This window comes from Leptonychotes weddellii, chromosome 11 (genome assembly GCF_054177405.1).
Source record: "Leptonychotes weddellii isolate Sample4059 chromosome 11, ASM5417740v2, whole genome shotgun sequence".
NCBI classification, from domain to species: Eukaryota; Metazoa; Chordata; class Mammalia; order Carnivora; family Phocidae; genus Leptonychotes; species Leptonychotes weddellii.
Window position 1 is genome coordinate 94,790,135 of NC_138379.1, and position 20,018 is coordinate 94,810,152.

Sequence of the window (20,018 nt, forward strand, 5' to 3'; positions counted from 1 at the left end):
GACTGCATACCATTTCCCCTGAGAATGAATGGAAGGCTTCTGACCTACGTCAGTGATGATCAGGTAAGAAGAGCGACATGTTTGGAGATAAAGGGACTAAAGAAAGCTCATGGTTACCAACTGTTGTAAGGAGTGTGAAAGATCTAAGATGAAAGTGATGCCAAGCCTCTGATCAGCGGTCCTTCATCTACACAAGTAACTTTTCCGTTAGGAGTCAGAGGCTGCCGTGGCATAAGGCCACGGCACACCGACGTGCACAGCGGAGCGCTTTGCTGAATACGCGACCTTCTCTCCTTACTGAGCAGTATTTACAGTTGGTGCTCCGTTAGCTGTCTGGGGTCAGCACACAGTTTTCAGGTTGAGCTCAAGTGTAGAGAAGGATGATCTCCATCACCGTGGGTATTCTCTCACTCAGGTGAGGTGAGAACCGTTTATGTTATAAATAACAGAAAACTGTCAAAATTCAGACACACAAAAATTATCACTGCAAAAATTACTTAAGTTTCTGAATGGGTGGAGATGAAAACTTGGCAAAAAGCCACACTGGCATGTGGGCAGCCACCGTGCACGCATCTGTCAGGGGCCAAAGTGACAGACACCACGGGAGCTGTACCACTTGCCGCAGCAGAAAGACCGTTTCCGAGAACCGTCTGCCCAGAGGGAAAGAAAAAGCTTCACGAGGGCGGGGGCAGCCTCTTTGTCGTTACTTACCACCATACCCAGGACGTAGCAGAAATCTAAATCATGGTTAAGAAATGTATCACGGTGTTTATGTGACAGCAAGTAAGAAATGGAGTAGACTTGCGTAGTCTTATTTTTTCCCGTCCAGATTTCAGAACTGAGCAAGCATCCAGTCAATTCTCTAACAAAACGCTTCCTTGTCAAACACCCACGTCGAGGACAGGGAGAGCACAAGTAGCATCTTAGTCTCAGACGCCCTTTCCACAGACCTGTCTCTGGTCACCTATGGCCACTAGGACCTCTTCCTTCTGTGATTTCCTAAGGCTGTGCCGTCCACACATGGTCTCAGGTCAGTTTAGAGTGATTGCTATACACTCTCCATGAGCTCTTTCTCCCTGTTAGATTGAAAATTCCTTAATGCAATAAATTACCATTTATATGTGTATCTTTACCAGAACTCAGCTGTCAAGGCAAAAAATAAAAAAAAATCCCAAATAACAATGTCTAGTTTTGAACTTTGAAGACATGAAAGGGATGGGAGCAAGGGTGGGATCATTACCAAGGTAAAATTCTTGACAATTTTCCAATTAGGCTACACACCCAAAATTATTATCTGGGGAGTAGTACACTCACTGACCCCTGTTGCTGTTCCCATGAATGATGAAATACTCTGGGTGTAAAAAAAACTCTATATTCTGATCTTTTTAAGTGAGAAGATATTTGCTGATTCTAACAAAACAGATCATAATTGAAAGTTAACTGGGGAGGAAAACTCTCCAAAAGCCAAACTCACGAAAAATTAATTTCAATACAGGATGCTTACATGTGACATCATGACATTTCCTAAAATGAGAAAGAAAAAAGCTTCTTAAAATACTTACCAGAAGTGGTATTATTTGTAAGGTGTTTTTGATGGATGGATTCTTGCAAATGGCTTCTTGTACATCTGGAAGAATTATGCCATGACACAAAAACAATCTAGTTATGTATTTGACTGAGAAGAATGACTAAAAGAATCAGATACTAAATTCTGGTATGTCAAAATATTCAAAATCGAGTTGAGTCTTTTTTCTATTGTCCCAGAAACAGTGTTTATACTTATATTAGGTAGGAAACAGAAGCAGTTTGGTTAAAAACAATGACATAAAGCTTAAGTTGATAAGAAGGAATTCCTAATACTTTGACTATTCTATAATGATCTTTATTCAAATACTGGGTTTTCATTTCTTTCCGTTTGTCTTTCTTCTTCTTCTTTTTTAAACCAAAAGGAAATTCCATTCTTGGGAGTATGCCAGGAAAGAGGAGACGCTTATTAGCTAGTAAGGCACAAAAGCTGAGGGACTTGTCACCTCTTGCCTTTTCAGTGTTTGGGCTTCTGTCCATACAATAGCAGCAAGGGTCCGGGCAAAAGGAAAGAACAAACAAACAGACAAACCCAACAACCTTCAAGCAGAATCCTTTATGTGAAGCATGAAAGTATCTAACAGGGAAATATATATATATATTATATATATATTAGAGAGAGGGAGAGAGAGTGTATGTGTGAGTGGGGCGAGGGGGAGAGGGAGAGAGAGAATCCTCAAGCAGAGTCCATGCTGAGCGAGGAGCCTGATGGCAGGCTCAGTCTCAGGACCCTGAGGTCACAATCTGAGCTGAAATCAAGACTTAACTGACTGAGCCACCCAGGTACCCCTGCTCAAATACATTTTTTTAACTGTTATATATTTGATTTAAGTAGCTAATAATCTGGATACATTTTGTATTTTTATTTCCAATTTTTAAATTAAATTACAATTTAAATTACAATTGTCTAAGTACAAAATATAAAATTTCTTATGAAAGCTGTTCTTCCATACTTACAGTATAAGCTCTCATTGAGACGACTGAGGGACTGTAGGATCTTCTGCTCCCCAGCTGAGAGTGCAGAGATGTCGAATGCCTGGGTCTTATTTAAAGCCAGATTTGGTTTCTGTAGCTGCTTGCTATTCATGACAGTGAGAATTTCATCCTCAGGCACTGAAGCTTTCACTAGGCTTTCAGCCATCAAAAACTGCGAAGTACTATCTGAAACTACAGAAACTTTACATCAATTATTCTTTGATCCCTTTTTGTCTTTGGGATCTTCCCACATACCTACTTAACTGACATGCGTCTGTACGTATTCATTTCACAAATAGAAACCCAGTAAATCTTCTGTTACTTTGCATTTTATTTATCAGGATTATCTGTATCTAGCATTTTCCCATCCCTGATTAAAAAATAGAAATTCAAAATGATGGCAGGGAGGCAATGAAAACCCCTAGCGTGTTACCTGAGCTAAAGGAAAAACGCATCACCTTTAGATTATGTTTGTGTTGTGTTTTTGTTATCCATTGGTAATTCAAAGAGAAGATGAAGTAGATTGTCTTTATAATAACAATTAAGATAAGTTATGAATAAAAGAGTAAAATAAAAGGAAAGGAAAGTTAGAAGATGAGTGACAGGCTAAACAGAACTGACTGCCTAGAAACAGACCTATGAAGACACAAGAATTTAACATCTGATCAAAGAAGCATCAAAGTCTTGAGGGAAGGGAAAGATGACTCAATAAATTAGTTTACTGCTTATAAAAGAATCAACTTGCAGTTTTCCTGTACATCATCCATTTAAACAAATTCAAAGGAAATTATTTAATTTAAGGAATGAAACCATTAGAGCAATCTAGAGGAGACAGAAACACTCCTGTATTTCTGTATTGGGAAGGTTCTTTGCTTTTAAAAGTAATGGAGAAATCACTAAGTAAAGACTAAAAGACGTGTTTATTTAAAGGGCAGTCTTCCCTAACAGACTAAATTTTTGAAAGGCAAGACTTTTGTGTTTTATGCATTACTGTATATCCAAAATCTAGTTGTAGGCAGGAAATTAGCTCTCAATCACTTGTTGAATGAAAAAATTAATTCTAAGTATAAACATGTAAGTGGAAGAAAATGCAAATAATAAAGTAATAAAAACATTTGCAACTAATATGAAGAATAGAACCCTTGATATTTAAAGAATTTGCAGAAATCAGTAAGGAAATACCAAAACTCCAATATCCACTGGGGAAAACAATACAAAGGACCAATTCATCAGAAGTAAAGACACATACAAAAATAATTAAGCATATTATTAATAAAAGATAAACAATTCAAAACTAATAAAACACAATTTCTTTGCCTATCATGTAAGCAAATCATAGAAATAATTCTACCTCAAGTTGGCATACATCTCAGAAAAGTTTTAAACGTTATTTCTCAGGGAAATACTTCGGAATCTGCATAAGGAGCTATAACAATGCTTATTTCTTCTGATCCAGTATTCATTTAATACACAGAGTTTCGTTCAACAAATATTTATTAGGTGCCAATGACACATCAAATAGTGTAATTGTGATTCCTGGAATCTTCGTCTTACGGAAATGATTGAAAAGTCAGGAAAAAGCTTCACGTAGAAAGATGTTCAGTACATTATTACTTAGAATAAACAAACCTGGCAACAGTCTAAATGTGCAGGATAAGGGGCTCCGATCCCACTTGGGGGCTTACCTGTCACGTAGTATGTATGTACTTGGGAAAACACACGTAACAAAAAATGAAATCACTGGGAACAAAGCTCAGAGAAAAATTTTAAACCGAAACATACCTTCTTCAACATCAGAAGTACCCCTCGTAGTGTGTTTTGGCTCACTTGAACTTGGCTGGACACTTTGCCCAAAATTCTACAAAAATATAATATTATCTCAGAATAGATTTCCATATTTAAATATTCACGATATCCATTTATTTAAAAAACATGTGCATTCTATATAGTTTCAGTTATCACTGCTCATGTAACCTGGATATTTTCTTTTTCTTGGAGCAGAAATCAAGACTTACGGGGATAAGGCCTTTCTAGGGTACCTGAAATTTTAAAACATGTTTCATGTCAATTTTGGAAAATTTTCAGGTTGCAGTGTTACCTTGGGTCTTGGAGGAGGGAAGTAAGGGGCAACAATCTACCCTAAGGTTTATGACCGAGTTGGTTTCTCACCGTAGGGGCCGAGCCTCCCACGAGGACTAGTGCCGAGGACGACACTTGCGCAGAGCCGTGAGCGGGCAGCTCGCCGCCTCGGCCGCGGGCACCTCCGCGCTCTGCGGGCCGGCTGGACGCGGCCGGTGGCCCCGCTGCCCCTGACTGCCCTGCCCCTGGCCTGCGCTCGGCCGGACCCCGAGAGTCGCTGGCGCAGGCGTGAGCGAGAGCCCCGCCGCCCTTGCCCATGGCCTCGCCCGGCCTCCGCTGGAGATGGGGTCCCGGGGGAGACGCCGTCCTGGCACAAAGTGGGACCCTGCTCCTCCCACCTTTCATGGCTCTCTCTGATTCTCTCCACGTGCAAGAACGACAAAACACATTTCCCAAAACAAGGTGACAGGGGCCATCGCTCTAGTGACTGCCCCGCGGCGGAGGCTCTTTAGTTAAAATACAAAACAAAACAAAAACCCCCAAATCAAAACAAAACAAGAGGGCTGAAAACCTTAAACTTCAAATCTTGAGTTTTGATTCGGGAACACTGACCTACTCTAAAGGTAACGAGACCGTGGAAGATGTTTAAGCAGGTGTGTGAGTGGAAGGTGGACATGGGGCTTCTGGAAAGAAAAACACACATGGGCTCAAAACCAGGGAGACAGTGTGCAAAGGGGCACACCCGGACAGAGGAAGACCCCGAAAGATAAAGATGAATTTAGAGAGCGCACTCCTCAGGGGCACTTCAAGTTTAGTTCATTCTTGTTGTTGTTGTTATAACAACTATATATTGCTTCAGCATTTAAAATCATTTATACAAATAAACCCTTGTTCACTTGACAGATTCTGAGATGCTTGATGTGAACAACATGGGGCTTGAGAGGAAGGCCTTCCTAGGCATTACTGTACCTTCAGGAAGGTGAGTCTGTAAGTGAGTGCTGGGCTATTAAGCATTAAGAATAGCATGGTCACGGGGCAGCTTTATTTACATCGTACAGAACTAAATGACGTTGGTCTTGCTGTTAAGAATATATCATGGTTGATTTTCCTCCACAGTAAAAATCTTATCTATATAAAACAATACTTCCTACAGTATACAAATAATAGAATGCTCAACTCATAAGTCGGATATAAATTCTTCATAAGGCACTCTATTTCACTGCTATCAAAAATCGGAAGTGCTACTTAGAGTAGAAATTCCAAGTGAAACGCTATTTACTCATCCCTCTAGATGTTTTAATAGGTATCTATTTATTTGGATTTTATTTACTTGACAGAGAGAGAGAGAGACAGAGGGCAAAGAGGGGGAGCAGGAGAGCGAGATGCAGGCCTCAATCCCAGGACCCTGGGATCACGACCCGAGCCGAAGGCAGATGCTCCCCCCAGGCGCTCCTGATTTAATATTTTAAATTCAATCCTTGGATGAGGTTAGATGTCCAGAAAATGTCATATTTAGGTCATGTTTACTTAGCTCTCACGGGATTACCTCCACTAATTTTAAAATGACTTTTATTAAGCTTCTGACTTTTACTGAAGATCTCTATCTCAAACAGCCACATGAAACTCCTGATTCGTCTGCTGTTGACTATGAAGAGGTGTCCATCCATTCTGAGCTCCGGGCGCCCACAGAGGGGCCTCAGGGGGGCAGTCTCTTCCTCTACTGCACCTCAAACACCATCATTATCAGTGACCCCTGAGAACCATACACCCCATCCTATTTTCCTTTTGCCGTATCTTCCAGGAAGCTCAGATCCACAGAGGATATTTAAGCACAAGAACTTGACTAGTCTTCATGATTAACACACTTACTTCCTCTATCCAGGGCTCTCATTTACTTTTCTGTTGTTTTTTTTTTTTTTAAGATTTTTTTATTTATTTGCGAGAGAGAGAATGAGAGACAGAGAGCATGAGAGGGAAGAGGGTCAGAGGGAGAAGCAGACTCCCCGCCGAGCAGGGAGCCCGATGCGGGACTCGATTCCGGGACTCCAGGATCATGACCTGAGCCGAAGGCAGTCGCTTAACCAACTGAGCCACCCAGGCGCCCTGTTTTTCTTTTTTTATGTATACTTAGAAACTTTGTTGCAAATAACATGTATAAATAATAAAGAAAAGAATAATGGTGATTTGTTAAGGTTGGTTGAATATCTTCATTAGTAATTGATCATACGGGCAAAGAGAATATAGCAAACACGTCTAGTACAGTAAGTTCCTAGGGTAGAGATTCCTGTGCTGCTGCTTAATGACCTTGGCATATTTATATTTATGTTGTGGTCCACACTTCACAGCAAAAGCACACTCCTTTGAGAACATTCTGTTTTCCAAGCAATTTTTCACTACTGAATAGACATTGTTACTAACACCAGACTTACGTTCATTTGCTCGTTGCACTTCTTTCCTGCAGATCCAGAGTTTTGTCTTTTCTGTTCTAAAAGGCTTCTCTGCTTATTTTCAACAATTCGCTTTCTTCTTACAACAGTAGAGCCTTAAACAATGCCAACAAAACGTCAAAATTAACATGCGTACGTCATACGCACAAACTTACGAGTTACCTTCAAACATTGCAGAAAACCCTACGTTTCTTCCGTTCAGTCAGGAAACTCTTACTGAAGTTCTGTTACATGTACCATGCACGGCACGGTTAAAGTAATGAATTAAACAAAATTCTGCTTCTGAGGCGTCTGTAGTTTCGACCAGTGGTCTCCCAAGTGTGCTGCCGGAATGCCAGGAGGATAGTCAAACACATCACGCTGTGTGGGAAGAACAGACTACAATTCCACTTTCTGCTTAGTATCTGCACAGGAGAAACTAAACATCACCATGTTACTGTGTGGTTGACCCTGGCACCTGGTCCGTTTGCAAGGTCAACGGTCGTAGACTGCCCACGGTAAACACCCTTCTCTGGGAGAACACTATGGTGCTCCGGGAGAGATGGGCACTGCTATCAGTCGCCAGGCTCTCTTGCCTCCTGTCGTCTAACTAAATGTCACCTGTGCCTGCTCAGTGGATGTACGGCTGTCTCACAGCATCCGAATGAGTCCTCACAAAATGGAAGAGTCTAAAAAAGACTTTTGTCGCGCCTCCCTTGTATGGGCAGTGTTTTATTATTTTAGGTGAGTAGTGGGCATGTGCATATTTCTTACCCTTTTTTCTATGCTTTTTATATGACTAATCAAAAACATATTCTTAGACAGAAGCAAACCAAGAAACAGACTCTGAACTACAGAGAACACACTGAAGGTGACCAGAGGGGACGTGGAGGGGGGGATGGACTAGACGGGTGATGGGGTTGAAGGAGGCGCTGGTTGTGATGAGCACTGGGTGTTGTCTGCAAGTGTTGAATCAATGTATTGTACACCTGAAACTAATATCACACTGTCTGTTAACCAACTGGAATTTGAATAAAAACTTAAAAAAAAAAGAAGTGCGAACAGCCACAGACAATATGTAAATGATTGAGTGTGGCTTTGTGCCAATAAAACTTAATTTATAAAAATAGGTGGAGGGGCAGCTGGGTGGCTCAGTTGTTAAGTGTCTGTCTTTAGCTCAGGTCACAATCTCAGGGTCCTGGGATCGAGCCCCGCATCGGGCTCCCTGCTCCGCGGGAAGCCTGCTTCTCCCTCTCCCACTCCCCCTGCTTGTGTTCCCTCTCTTGCTGTGTCTCTCTCTGTCAAATAAATAAATAAAATCTTTAAAAAAAATAAAAATAGGTGGAGAGTTGATTTGGCTTATAGACTAGTTTGCAGACCCCTAGACTAGATGATGTAGAAGTTTCTTCTACTGCTAATATTTTATGATTTAACTTGTTTTAATAGCAATGCTATATCCCTATGAAGTTAGATTGATTATTCAATCATCTGTCAAACATGGGAGTTTGTGAAGTAAGTATTTTCCTGCTGTTTGTTATTAACGATAGCCAAGATATAGAAACAATCTAAGTGTCCGTCAATGGATGAATGAATAAAGAAGACATGGTTTATATAAACGTATTATTATTTAGCTATGAGAAAGAAGGAAGTCCTGCCATTGTGACAACATGGATGGGACCTTGAAGGTATTATGTTAAGTGAATTAAGTCACATAAAGACAAATATTGTATGGTATCACTTATATGTGGAATCTAAAAAAGCTGAACTAGGGGCACCTGACTGGCTCAGTTGGTAGAGCATGCAACTCTTAATCTCAGGGTCGTTAGTTCAAGCCCCATGTTGAGAATGGTGCCTACTTAAAAAAAAATTTAAAAAGCTGAACTAGTAGAAACTGTTGAATAGTGGTTATAGAGGCTAGGGAGTGTGGGAATTGAGATGTCAGTCAAAGTACAAACTTGCAGTTAGAAGATGAGTAAGTTCTGGAGTTTTGATGCACAGCATCATGCTTATAGTCAACAACACTGTATCATATACTTCAAAATTGCTAAGAGATTAGATATTAAATGTTCTCCCCACAACAGAGAAATGACAATTATGTGATTGATGGAGGTGTTAGCTAGCTATGGTAGTAATCATATTGCGATATATAAATCTATCAGATCAATACATAGTACACCTTAAACTTACACAATATAATGTCAATTATCCCACAATAAAAACAAGTATTTTTCTGCAAAAAAATTGCAAAACCATAGATCAAAGATAAAACTAATAACACAAGGACAGGTGAATAAGAAAAAGAGCTGATACATCTCTTATTCTCCTTATAAACTCTTGGCCACATAATGACAATGACAGTATAATTATATTTAAAACAAATCACAAATCACATTTAGAATCACAAATTGGAAAAATTATCAGACAAATAATAAAAATAAACCTCAACCTGAATGCATATTGTACTTTGAGATATTAGCTAATAATGGTATATGAAATGAAGTCATAATTGATAAGACATTTGAAACTAAACATTCAGAGCATTATTAGTAATGCATGAGAGAAGTATTCTATAGAATACATAAAATTATTTTAAAAATTTTAAAATGTATTATTTATAAAATACAAAATTCTGACATTCTTTTAAAAGCTTGTACTTCATTTTAATCTCCTTCTTTAAATATTTCTATTTCTGATTAAGGTTATGTATTTATTAGTACAGTAATACATTTGTATGGCATGTTTATATGTATATGCTCAAAATTTTTACTAATGTTCTATATCCAACTATTCATACATAGTTAAATGCATACACTGTAAGTATACATATAAAACTATCCATCTATACCTAAATAACAACAGAGACCCCAAAGCTTTCAACCTTCTGGAGAGCTGGCCAGTAACTGAACACCTGAGCTTTGAGAGTAAGAAATGATACTATAATTCTAGCTGATATTAGTTCACCATTTATAAGTGCCCAGACATTGTTCTAAGGGCTGTCTGTCGGCACTGTTACCATCACTATTTTTACAGATAAAGAAGATAGGCACAGGAAAGGAAAAGTAACTTGCCTGAGGTAACAGAGTCAGTAAAGGGCAAAGCTGGAATTTGCGTCCAAGCAGTTAATCTCTAAAATCTGAAATTCTAGCTCTTATCCTCCATGCTAGTAACTTTCACTCTGATTTGACCATCTCACAGAAAGAAATATATTTTGCACTGTGATCCAGGATGCATGTACAATCCTGGGAAACACACTTACCTTTACAATATATGATGCCCTCTGGTAGTTTCTATCTTAGAACATTCTGATTCTAAAATTATATTTTATTTAAAAAATTCTCATCACCACTCATGAAGTCGATTTCATAATCCACTAATGAGGCACAATCTATAGTTTAAAAAGCTCTGTATTATTTTTATTCCCACCCATATGGGTAAGCTAAATGCTAAATATGCTAGGCTACATATGCTAAATGTTATAGTTTCTAGCGAGATCATCTGGGCATCAAAAGAGTTTCTATACTGTTTTCTATGCTTAGAAGATCTTGGAAAGTCCCTATCTTTCCATTTTGAAGAGCTTTAAAAATACCTTAAGTGAAAATTTTCTGGCCACATGACTGCTGTGTCAAGAATTTTTCCATTCCTTTAGCCTGTTTGTAAATCTTTTGCAGTCAAGATCTGCCAACACTTTCGTACTTTCTTGATTTGTAGCATAATTATTTGTTTTTGAGCTTTATTGTTTTTTGTGTAGATGTTCAGTCTTGTGGACTGTAAATTGCTGATCCCAGGAACAGATATAGTATATGCTTAAAACTGTGTGTTGTTCCATTCACATACATACAGTTAAATACTATCTAATAATTAATATAATAGCTCAGAACCTTGGTGTATTTGCAATACATATATTATATATATATAGTTTGCACTGGCATCCTTGGCCAAATTTCTCATATGAAAATTCTACACATGATAGCTTTTCTATCAAAATTCAAAATAAAGCTACTAATTATTAATTATTACATATTTAAAATGTATAGTATTCTTAATTATAAACATCAGAACAAATTCTGGAGATGTTCAGAGAACGATAGCTTTGGAAGAGCGCTTGGAAGTTAACAGGTCAACCTTTCAGTCAGAGATCCACCTTCCTCACCCACAGACATTCAACCTCTGCTCGAATGGCTTAGCCATGGGGAGCTGCTACCTCCTGCACTGTTGGTGGTTTTAGCTCAGACCCTTCCTTACACTAAGCAGAAAACATCCTTGCAATTTTTACCCCTCATTTAGTTCTGTTTTCTCTTTCTTTCATATAGTAAACCTTCAAAGATTTGTACACAGCTATCATGTCTCTTAGGCTTGTGCTCCTTTATTGGTCTTCAGACCCAACCCCTGGTTCCAGATCTCTGTGTCACCCCAGTTTGTTTAAATAGCCGTTGAAATATATAGACAATATAGGAAATGATGTAGACTACAGCAGTAGTTCCAAAGATCTGTTTATTATTGCCTAAAATTATATTAAATTTTTAACAGCTACAACAAACTCTTTTTTGGGAGGTTTAGTTTTGTGTGGATTTTTTCTCTTTTTTTTAAGGAACAGTGTCAAGACAGATACCTTTTTTCTTGGAACTGAAAAAAAACCCAAACCTCTAGCAAACCAAACACATACAAGCAAGCTGCAAAGGAAAAGACCACATTTAAATGAACATTTATTCGTCACAAAGAATGAAACTACAAATCACAAACTGGCAGAAAATAAATGCAACACATATAAGGACACAGGACCCTAGAATATATAAACAACTCCTGTCAATTAGGGAAAAAGAACCCAAGAGCAGATATTTCTCAGAAGAGGGAACACAAACAGTTCATAAACACATGAGAGCGCTCAATTCATCAGTAATCAGGGTGATGCAAGTTGTTGTCAGTAGATATTATTTCTCATCCACAAGAAGCATTACACCTTAAAGCAAGAAACTGGAGGCAGCCCGAATGTCCAATGACAGAAGAATGAAAAATCTTTGTATGTTCATTTAATGAAATGTAATACAGTAATGAACATGAATGAAGTACAGCTAAATTAATGACAAAGAATCTAAAACATAAAATTGATTGAAAAAAGCAAATCATAGAAGAACACAGATGAAATGGCTTCATTTATATAAATTACAGAACTTGGCAAAATTAACTATACTGAGATAAATTTACATGTGGTAAAATTATACCAAAAGCATGGAAGGATGAACACCACCCTACGTGGTGGTTGCTTCTGTGAGGGAGGGAGGGACCCGGCTGGGGAGGGCATGTGAGACCTCAGCAATACCAGTGAGTTTCTACTTCTGAACTGGGCAGTGGGTACAGAGTTCTTCTGTTATTATTAGCCCTTAATTTGTTCCTATATTTTACACACATTTATTTTCTAAGACATGTTTCACAATGAAAAAACTTTAAAAAGTAAGTTGAATGCAAATACATGACTCTGCAGTTAGTTATCTTTGCTAAACTGAACTTTATTACTTTTGGTTTATCATTTCAGTTGATAAAGATGACTTGAATCTTAATTCCATCCTCTATTTTATTAATGACTTTCTTTGCTACTCTACACCTTCTACAAATTATATAGATCAATGTACTTTTAAAAAATGGTATCACTGAAAAATCTGTGGCTACTCAGTTCTAAAAATTTAGGTAAATTAATACATAGTTTCTGACACTTCTGGGGAAGATGGTGGAGTAGGAGGATCCTAGGCTCACCTTGCCTGTTCCATGGATACAACTAGATAACACCCTCATCAGTGTAAATAACCCAGTAAACGACCAGGAGCCTGGCAGAGAAGACTCTCCACAGCTAAATGTAGAGAGCAGGCCACATTGAAGAGGGCAGGAAGGGTGAAGATGTGGTCGGGAACTAGATGGACCCGGGAGACTGTCCCTGGGAGGGAGGGACTCATGGGCTCAGAGGGGGAGAGAAACAGACCCTCCCACCAGGGAGCCCACATGGTGAAGATGACTCACCAGAACATTTGGCTTTGAAGACCAGAGGAGCCAAATTTTGTGAGTACTTACAATTAGTGGGCCTTACCACCTGGAACTTTAAAAATCAGTGGGCTCGGAGAGCCGGGAAGGTGAGGGGAAACTTGAGTCCCCACCCTTAAAAAGACAGGCCTACGAATAGCCCCACAGAGATACAGCACAGGTAGCAATTTGAAAAACACTTAGGGTACATAGGAGAGAGATTTGTTTACTAATTTCAGAGCATATGCTAAGGGGCTGGAATCATTGGGAGACTCCTCCTGGAACAAAGTAGATGGCAGGTGCCATTTCCCTCCCCTGCCCCACAGCATAAACATAAGGCCACCTGCAGGAGCCAGCACAGGGGCCAACACCCACTACCTAACTTGCTAACATAGCACCCTGCCCCACTGTGGACCCACCCTCTCCAGCCAGGCCTTGGCTCCAGGTCTCCTCCCACAGCACAATCTGCAGACCCTCCTAACACCCCATGTCCTGCCCTGTGCGCTTCTGTGGATCTGGCCCCTTCAACCTCGTCTGCCTCTGTCCTGGCAGCTGCAGGCCTCCTTCCGCAGAGGACTGGTGCAAACCTTGCTGACACTGCCTACCCCACCCTGCTGTTACCCTGCAGCCCTGCCCCCTCCAATAGGCTCTTGGCTGGAGCCCTTCTGAAGATGTGCCACAGGCTGTCAGTGTGCAGGCAGCGCTGACAGGGGCCAGCAGCCCTCTAAAGTGACTCCTGCCCTAGGGAGAGGGAAAGATAACCACACACACCGGTCCCACCACGTCCCCAGTCCCACTGCGTCCCACACCCCCCCTACATCAATTGTATACATCATCCAAACAGAAAATCAACAAGGAAGCAGTGGCAATATAAACAATCTAAAAAAGAGCCAATCAGAGATGAAGAACTCAAAAAATGAAATTAAAAATACACTGAATGGAAGAAATAACAGAGGAAGCAGAAGAACAAATCAGTGATCTGGAGGACAGAGTAATGTAGAGCAATCAAGCTGAATAGGAGAGAGAGAGAAAAAATGAAAACAGACTTAGGAAACTCAGTGACACCACCAAGTGTAAGGGGAAGAGAGAGAAAAGGGGGCAGAAAATTTACTTGAAGAATTAATAACTGAAAACTTCCTGAATCTAGGGAAGGAAACAGAAATCCAGATCCAGAAGGCACAGAGATACCTCCAAAAAATCAACCCAAGGAGGCCCACACCAAGACACATATGGCAAAAGTAGCGATAGAGAATTTTAAAAGCAGCAAGAGAAAAGAAGACAGTTACATACAAGGGAAATCCCATAAAGCTATCAGCTGATTTTTCAGCAGAAACTTGGCAGGACAGATGGGAGTGGCATGATATTCACAGTGCTGAAAGAAAAACAGCCAGGGACGCCTGGGTGGCTCAGTCGGTTAAGCGTCTGCCTTCAGCTCAGGTCCTGATCGAGTCCCGCATCCGGCTCCCTGCTCCGTGGGGAGACTGCTTCTCCCTCTGCCTCTACCTCTCTCTGTCTCTCATGAATAAATAAATAAAATCTTTAAAAAAAAAAAAAGAAAAAGAAAAACAGCCAAGAATACTCTATCCAGCAAGGCTATCATTCAGAATAAAAGAAGAGATAAAGAGTTTCCCAAACAAACAAAAGTTAAAGTAATTCTTCACCACTAAATTAGCCCTACAAGAAATATTAAAGGGGACTCCAGAATATTATAGGCATTTTCTTTCCACTGTAGGAGTAAGAAAAACAGGAACCACAAAAGCAGTAAAAATAAGTATATCTATAAAAATCAGTCACAGGATCCACAAACTAAAAGGATGTAAAGTATGATACCATATACCTAAAATGTAGAGGGCAGAGGAAAAAAAAAATGGGTTCAAATTTAAGGACCATCAACTTAAGATAGATTGCTATATGCAGAATTTGTCAGATACAAACCTAATGGTTACCATTAAATCATAAACCAGGAGTAGATATGCAAAAAAACTTTAGAGAAAGAAATTCAAGTATATCGCTAAAAAAAGCCAACAAACCATGAGGGAAGACAGCAAGAGAAGAAAGGAACAGAGAATAACTACAAAAACAACCATAAAACAAGTAACAAAATACCAACAGCTACATACCTGTCAATAATTACTATGAATGTAAATGGACTAAATACTCCAATCAAAACACACAGGGTGACAGGGTGGATAAAAAAACAAGACCCATCTATATGCTGCCTACAAGAGACTCAATCAGACCTAAAGAAAGACATCTGCAGATTGAATGTGAAGGGACAGAAAAACATTTATTGTATTAATGGAAGTGAAAAGAAAGCCAAGGTATGTATGTATGTATGTATGTATGTATGTATGTGTGTGTAGGACAACCTAGACTTTATTATTTATTTATTTTAACAAAATAAACTTTAAAACAAAGATTGTAATAAGAGACAAAGAAGGACAGTATGTAATCATGAAGGAATTCAATCCAACAAGAAGATACAACAATTATGAATATTTATGCATCCAACATGGGAGCATCCGAATACATAAAACAGTTAATAATAAACTAAAAGGAACTACTTGATAGTAATACAATAATAGTAGGGGACTTTAACCCTCTCCCCCCTTACATCAATGGATACATCATCCAAACAGAAAATCAACAAGAAAACAAAGGCTTTGAATGACACACTGGACCAGAATGTATCTAACAGATACATTCAGAACATTCCATCCTAAAACAGCAGGATACACATTCTTTTCAAGTGCACGTGGAACATTCTCCAGAATACATAACATATTAGGCCACAAAACAAGTCTCAACAAATTAAAAAAGACAGAAGTCATACTATACAACTTTTCTGACCACAACCCTATGAAACTAGAAATCAATCAAGAGAAAACCTGGAATGAACACAAATACATGGAGAGTAAATAACATGCTACTAAGAAATGAATGGGTGAACCAAGAAATCAAAGAGGATATCAAAAATTACATGGGGACAAATAAAAACACAATGGTCCAAAATCTTTGGGATGCCACAAAAATGGTTCTAAGAGGGAAGTTTATAGCAATACAGGCCTACCTCAAGAAGCAAGAAAAATCTCAAATAAACAACCTAACTTTACACCTAAAGGAGCTAGAAAAAGAACAACAAACAAAACCCCAAAACAGCAGAAGGAAGGAAATAATAAAGATTAGAGCAGAAATAAATGATACGTAAACAATAGGACAGATCAATGACACCAGGAGTTGGTTCTTTGAAAAAAACAAAAACAAAACAAACAATAAAATTGATAAATCTCTAGCCAGATTCATAAAAAAAGAAAAAGAGGGAAGATTCAAATAAACAAAATCAGAAATGAAAGAGGAAAAATAACAACTGACACCACAGAAATACCAAGGGTTGTAGGAGCATATTATGAAAAATTATATGTCAATAAATTGGACAACCTAGAAAACATGGGTAAATTACTAGAAACATATAAATTACCAAAACTGAAGCAGGAAGAAATAGAAAGTTTGAACAGACCAATTATTAGCAATAAAATTGAATCAGTAATCAGAAAACTCCCAACAAACAAAATTCCAGGACCTGATGGCTTCACAGGTGAATTCTTCCAAACATTTAAAGAAGAGTTAATACCTATTCTCAAACTATTCCAAAAAACAGAAGAGGAAGGTAAACTTCCAAATTCATTCTATGAAGCCAGCATTACCCTGATACCAAAAGATATCAGATACAGACACTACAAAAAAAGAGAACTACAGGCCAATATCTCTGATGAACATAGATGCAAAAATCGTCAACAAAATATTAGCAAACTGAATCCAATAATACATTAAAAAAATCATTAACTGAGATCAAGTGGGATTTATTCCTAGGATGCAAGGTGGTTCAATATTTGCAAATCAATCACTGTGATATACCACGTTAATAAAATAAAGGATAAGACCCATATGATCATTTCAATAGATGCAGAAAAAGTACATTTGACAAAGTACAACATCCATTCAAGATAAAAACCCTCGACAAAGTAGGTTTAGAGTGATTGTACCTCAACATAATAAAGGCCATAAATGAAAAACCCACAGCTAACATCATACTCAATGGTGAAAAACAGAGATTTTTCCCCTAAGATCAAGAATAAGACAAAGGTGTCCGCTTTCACCACTTTTATTCAACACAGCACTGGAAGTCCTAGCTGCAGCAATTAGACAACAAAAAGAAATAAAAGGCATCCAAATCATTAAGGAAGAAGTAAAATTTCCAGTATTTGCAGATGACACAATACTATATATAGAAAACTCTAAAGACTCCACCAGAAAACTACTAGAACTGATAAATGAATTCAATAAGGTTGCAGGATACAAAATCAATAGACAGAAATGTGTTGTATTTCTGTATACTATTAATGAAGTAGCAGAAAGAGAGCTGAAGAAAACAATCACATTTACAACTGCACCAAAAAGAATAAAATACCTAGGAATAAACTTAATCAAGGAGGTGAAAGACCTGTACTCTGAAAACTATAAAACACTGATGGAAGAAATTGAAGACAACACAAATGAATGGAAAGATATTCCATGTTCATTGGTTGGAAGAACAAATATTATTAAAATGTCCATACTATCCAAAGCATCATACAGATGTAATGCAGTTGCTATCAAAATGTCAACAGCATTTTTCACAGACCCAGAACAATCCCAAAAGGTGTAGGGAACCACAAAAGACCCCAAATAGCCAAAGCAATCTTGAAAAAGAAAAATAAAGCTGGAGGTATCACAATCCCAGATTTCAAGATATACTAGAAAGTCATAGCAACCAAAACAGCATGGTCCTGGCACACAAACAGATACATAGATTAATGGAACAGAATAGAAAACCCAGAAGTAAACCCACAATTATGTGGTCAATTAATCTTCGACAAAGTAGACAAGAATACGCAATGGGAAAAAGTCTCATCAACAAATCGTGCCGGGAAAACTTGACAGCAACATGCAAAACAATGAAAGTGGATCAGCTTCTTACACTGTACACAAAAATAAACTCAAAATGGATTAAGGACCTAAATGAGAGAACTGAAACCATAAAAATCCTAGAAGAGAGCACAGGCACTAATTTCTCTGATATTGGCTGTAGCAACATTTTTCTAGATATATCTCCCGAGGTGAGGGAAACAAAAGCAAAAATAAACTATTGAGACTACATCAAAATAAAAAGCTTCTGCTCAGCACAGGAAACAATCAATAAAATGAAAACACAACCACTGAATGGGAGAAGATATCTGCAAATGACATTTCCAATAAAGGGCTAGTACCCAAAATATATAAAGAACTGATACAACTCAACACCCAAAAAACAAACAATCCAATTAAAAAGTGGGCAGAAGACATGAAGAGACATTTCTCCAAAGAAGGCCTACAGATGGTCAACAGACACATGAAAAGATGCTCAACATCACTATCATCAGGGAAATGCAGATCAAAACCACAATGAGATATTACCTCACACCAGTCAGAATGACTAGTATCAACAACACAGGAAACAACAGGTGTTGGAGAGGATGCAGAGAAAGGGGAACCCTCCTACACTGTTGGTGGGAACGCAAGCTGGTGCAGCCACTCTGGAAAACAGTATGGAGGTTCCTCAAAAAGTTAAAAATAGAACTACCATACGATCTAATAAATTATGGAAGCAGCCTAAGTGTCCACTGATAGATGAAGGGATAAAGAAGACGTGATACACACACATACACTGGAATATTATTCAGCCACTAAAAGAATGAAATCTTGCCATTTGCAACCACAGGAGTGGATCTGGAGGGTTTAATGCTAAACAAAGTAAGTCAGTCAGAGAAAGACAAATACCATATGATCTCACCTGAAAGTGGAATTTAAGAAACAGAACAACTGAAGAAAAAAGTGACAAACCAAACCAAAAAACAGACTCTTCAACTATAGAGAGCAAACCGGTGGATGTGGTGTATATATATATATACATACAATGGTTTTTACTCAATCTATATGATACTTTCTTTTTTTTTTTTGGAAGTAGTGTGAAAACTAAAGTTACACTGTAAAATGCCTAGATTAAAAGGAAATAAAATCTTTAGTGAGAAAAATAATTTTTAAAAAATCTAGGTTTTTGCCAAGAAACAGACTCTTAACTATAAAGAATACACTAAGGGTCCCCAGAGGGGAGGTGCGGGGGGACGGGGGTGAAACAGTTGATGAGGACGAAGGACACTTGTGATGAAAAATGAAAAAAAAAAAGAAAACAAAAACCATCTAGATTTTTGTAGCCAAGTACTGAAAGTTTTTAGTTTAGAGTCTTCGCATTTAGCTTCCCATCTGCTAATATGACTTACATCCATTCAATTTAAGAAAAGTGTGGGTGACTACTAAGTGCCAGGACCTGGGGAGACAGTGATGAATTACAACAAATGCCCCCTGTCCTTAAAATCTCAGTCTAATTAAAGAAGACTTTGAATATTAAATTTTAAACTAACCCCCTCTTTACATCATCTTAGTATTTACTCACATCTTTGGGAAAAGAAAAGAATAGCTTTTCCGATTTTTTCCCAAGTCCTATCTATTTCTCAATAGGCAACTGATTCCTGCTGGCAGGGAATTTATGGGCTTCTAGTCCATTCCCCCAGAGGAAAAGAGCTTCAGGAGGAGTTAGCTAGCTGCTAAGGGTAACTGGCATTCTATGGGGAGCTAATCTTCAAACTGTTTAAAGTAACACCGTCACTTTTCCTCCACATGAAAACCAGCATACAGAAGGGATAAAAGTAGGGCTGCCAGTCTTTTGAAAAGGGAGTGGGAGGGCTAGGCACACCTGTCATTGGCTTATAGCTATTCAATTTAACAAACATTTTAAAGAAAAATAAAATAAGGTATTATAACCACATTTATTTACCTACTTAGAATAATTTAAAAAATATTTTCCACTGT

At 38.4% G+C, this 20,018-nt stretch overlaps 1 protein-coding gene and 1 long non-coding RNA gene across 8 annotated transcripts in view; one reads left to right on the forward strand and one right to left on the reverse strand.

Annotated features, from left to right (window-relative positions):
• The window catches only part of LOC145716353 (uncharacterized), a 438,007-nt gene that overhangs the window by 294,162 nt on the left and 123,827 nt on the right, over positions 1–20,018 (forward strand). The gene's annotated exons all lie outside the window — the stretch shown is intronic.
• CEP126 (centrosomal protein 126) overlaps positions 1–20,018 on the reverse strand; it is an 89,471-nt gene that overhangs the window by 8,068 nt on the left and 61,385 nt on the right. For 6 of the 7 annotated variants that reach the window (XR_014138980.1, XM_081799602.1, XM_081799606.1 and 3 more), the window contains 4 exons: positions 7,068–7,180; positions 4,342–4,417; positions 2,542–2,751; positions 1,563–1,627 (listed from right to left, as the gene is read on the reverse strand). Coding sequence is in view for 5 of the 7 variants with exons in the window: in XM_081799602.1 (XP_081655728.1) it covers positions 1,563–1,627; positions 2,542–2,751; positions 4,342–4,417; positions 7,068–7,180 (464 nt within the window). In the remaining 2 variants the exon portion in view is untranslated. Of the gene's footprint in view, positions 1–950; positions 1,077–1,562; positions 1,628–2,541; positions 2,752–4,341; positions 4,418–7,067; positions 7,181–20,018 lie in introns of all 7 variants that reach the window. The other variant, XR_014138981.1, reaches the window with a different exon arrangement.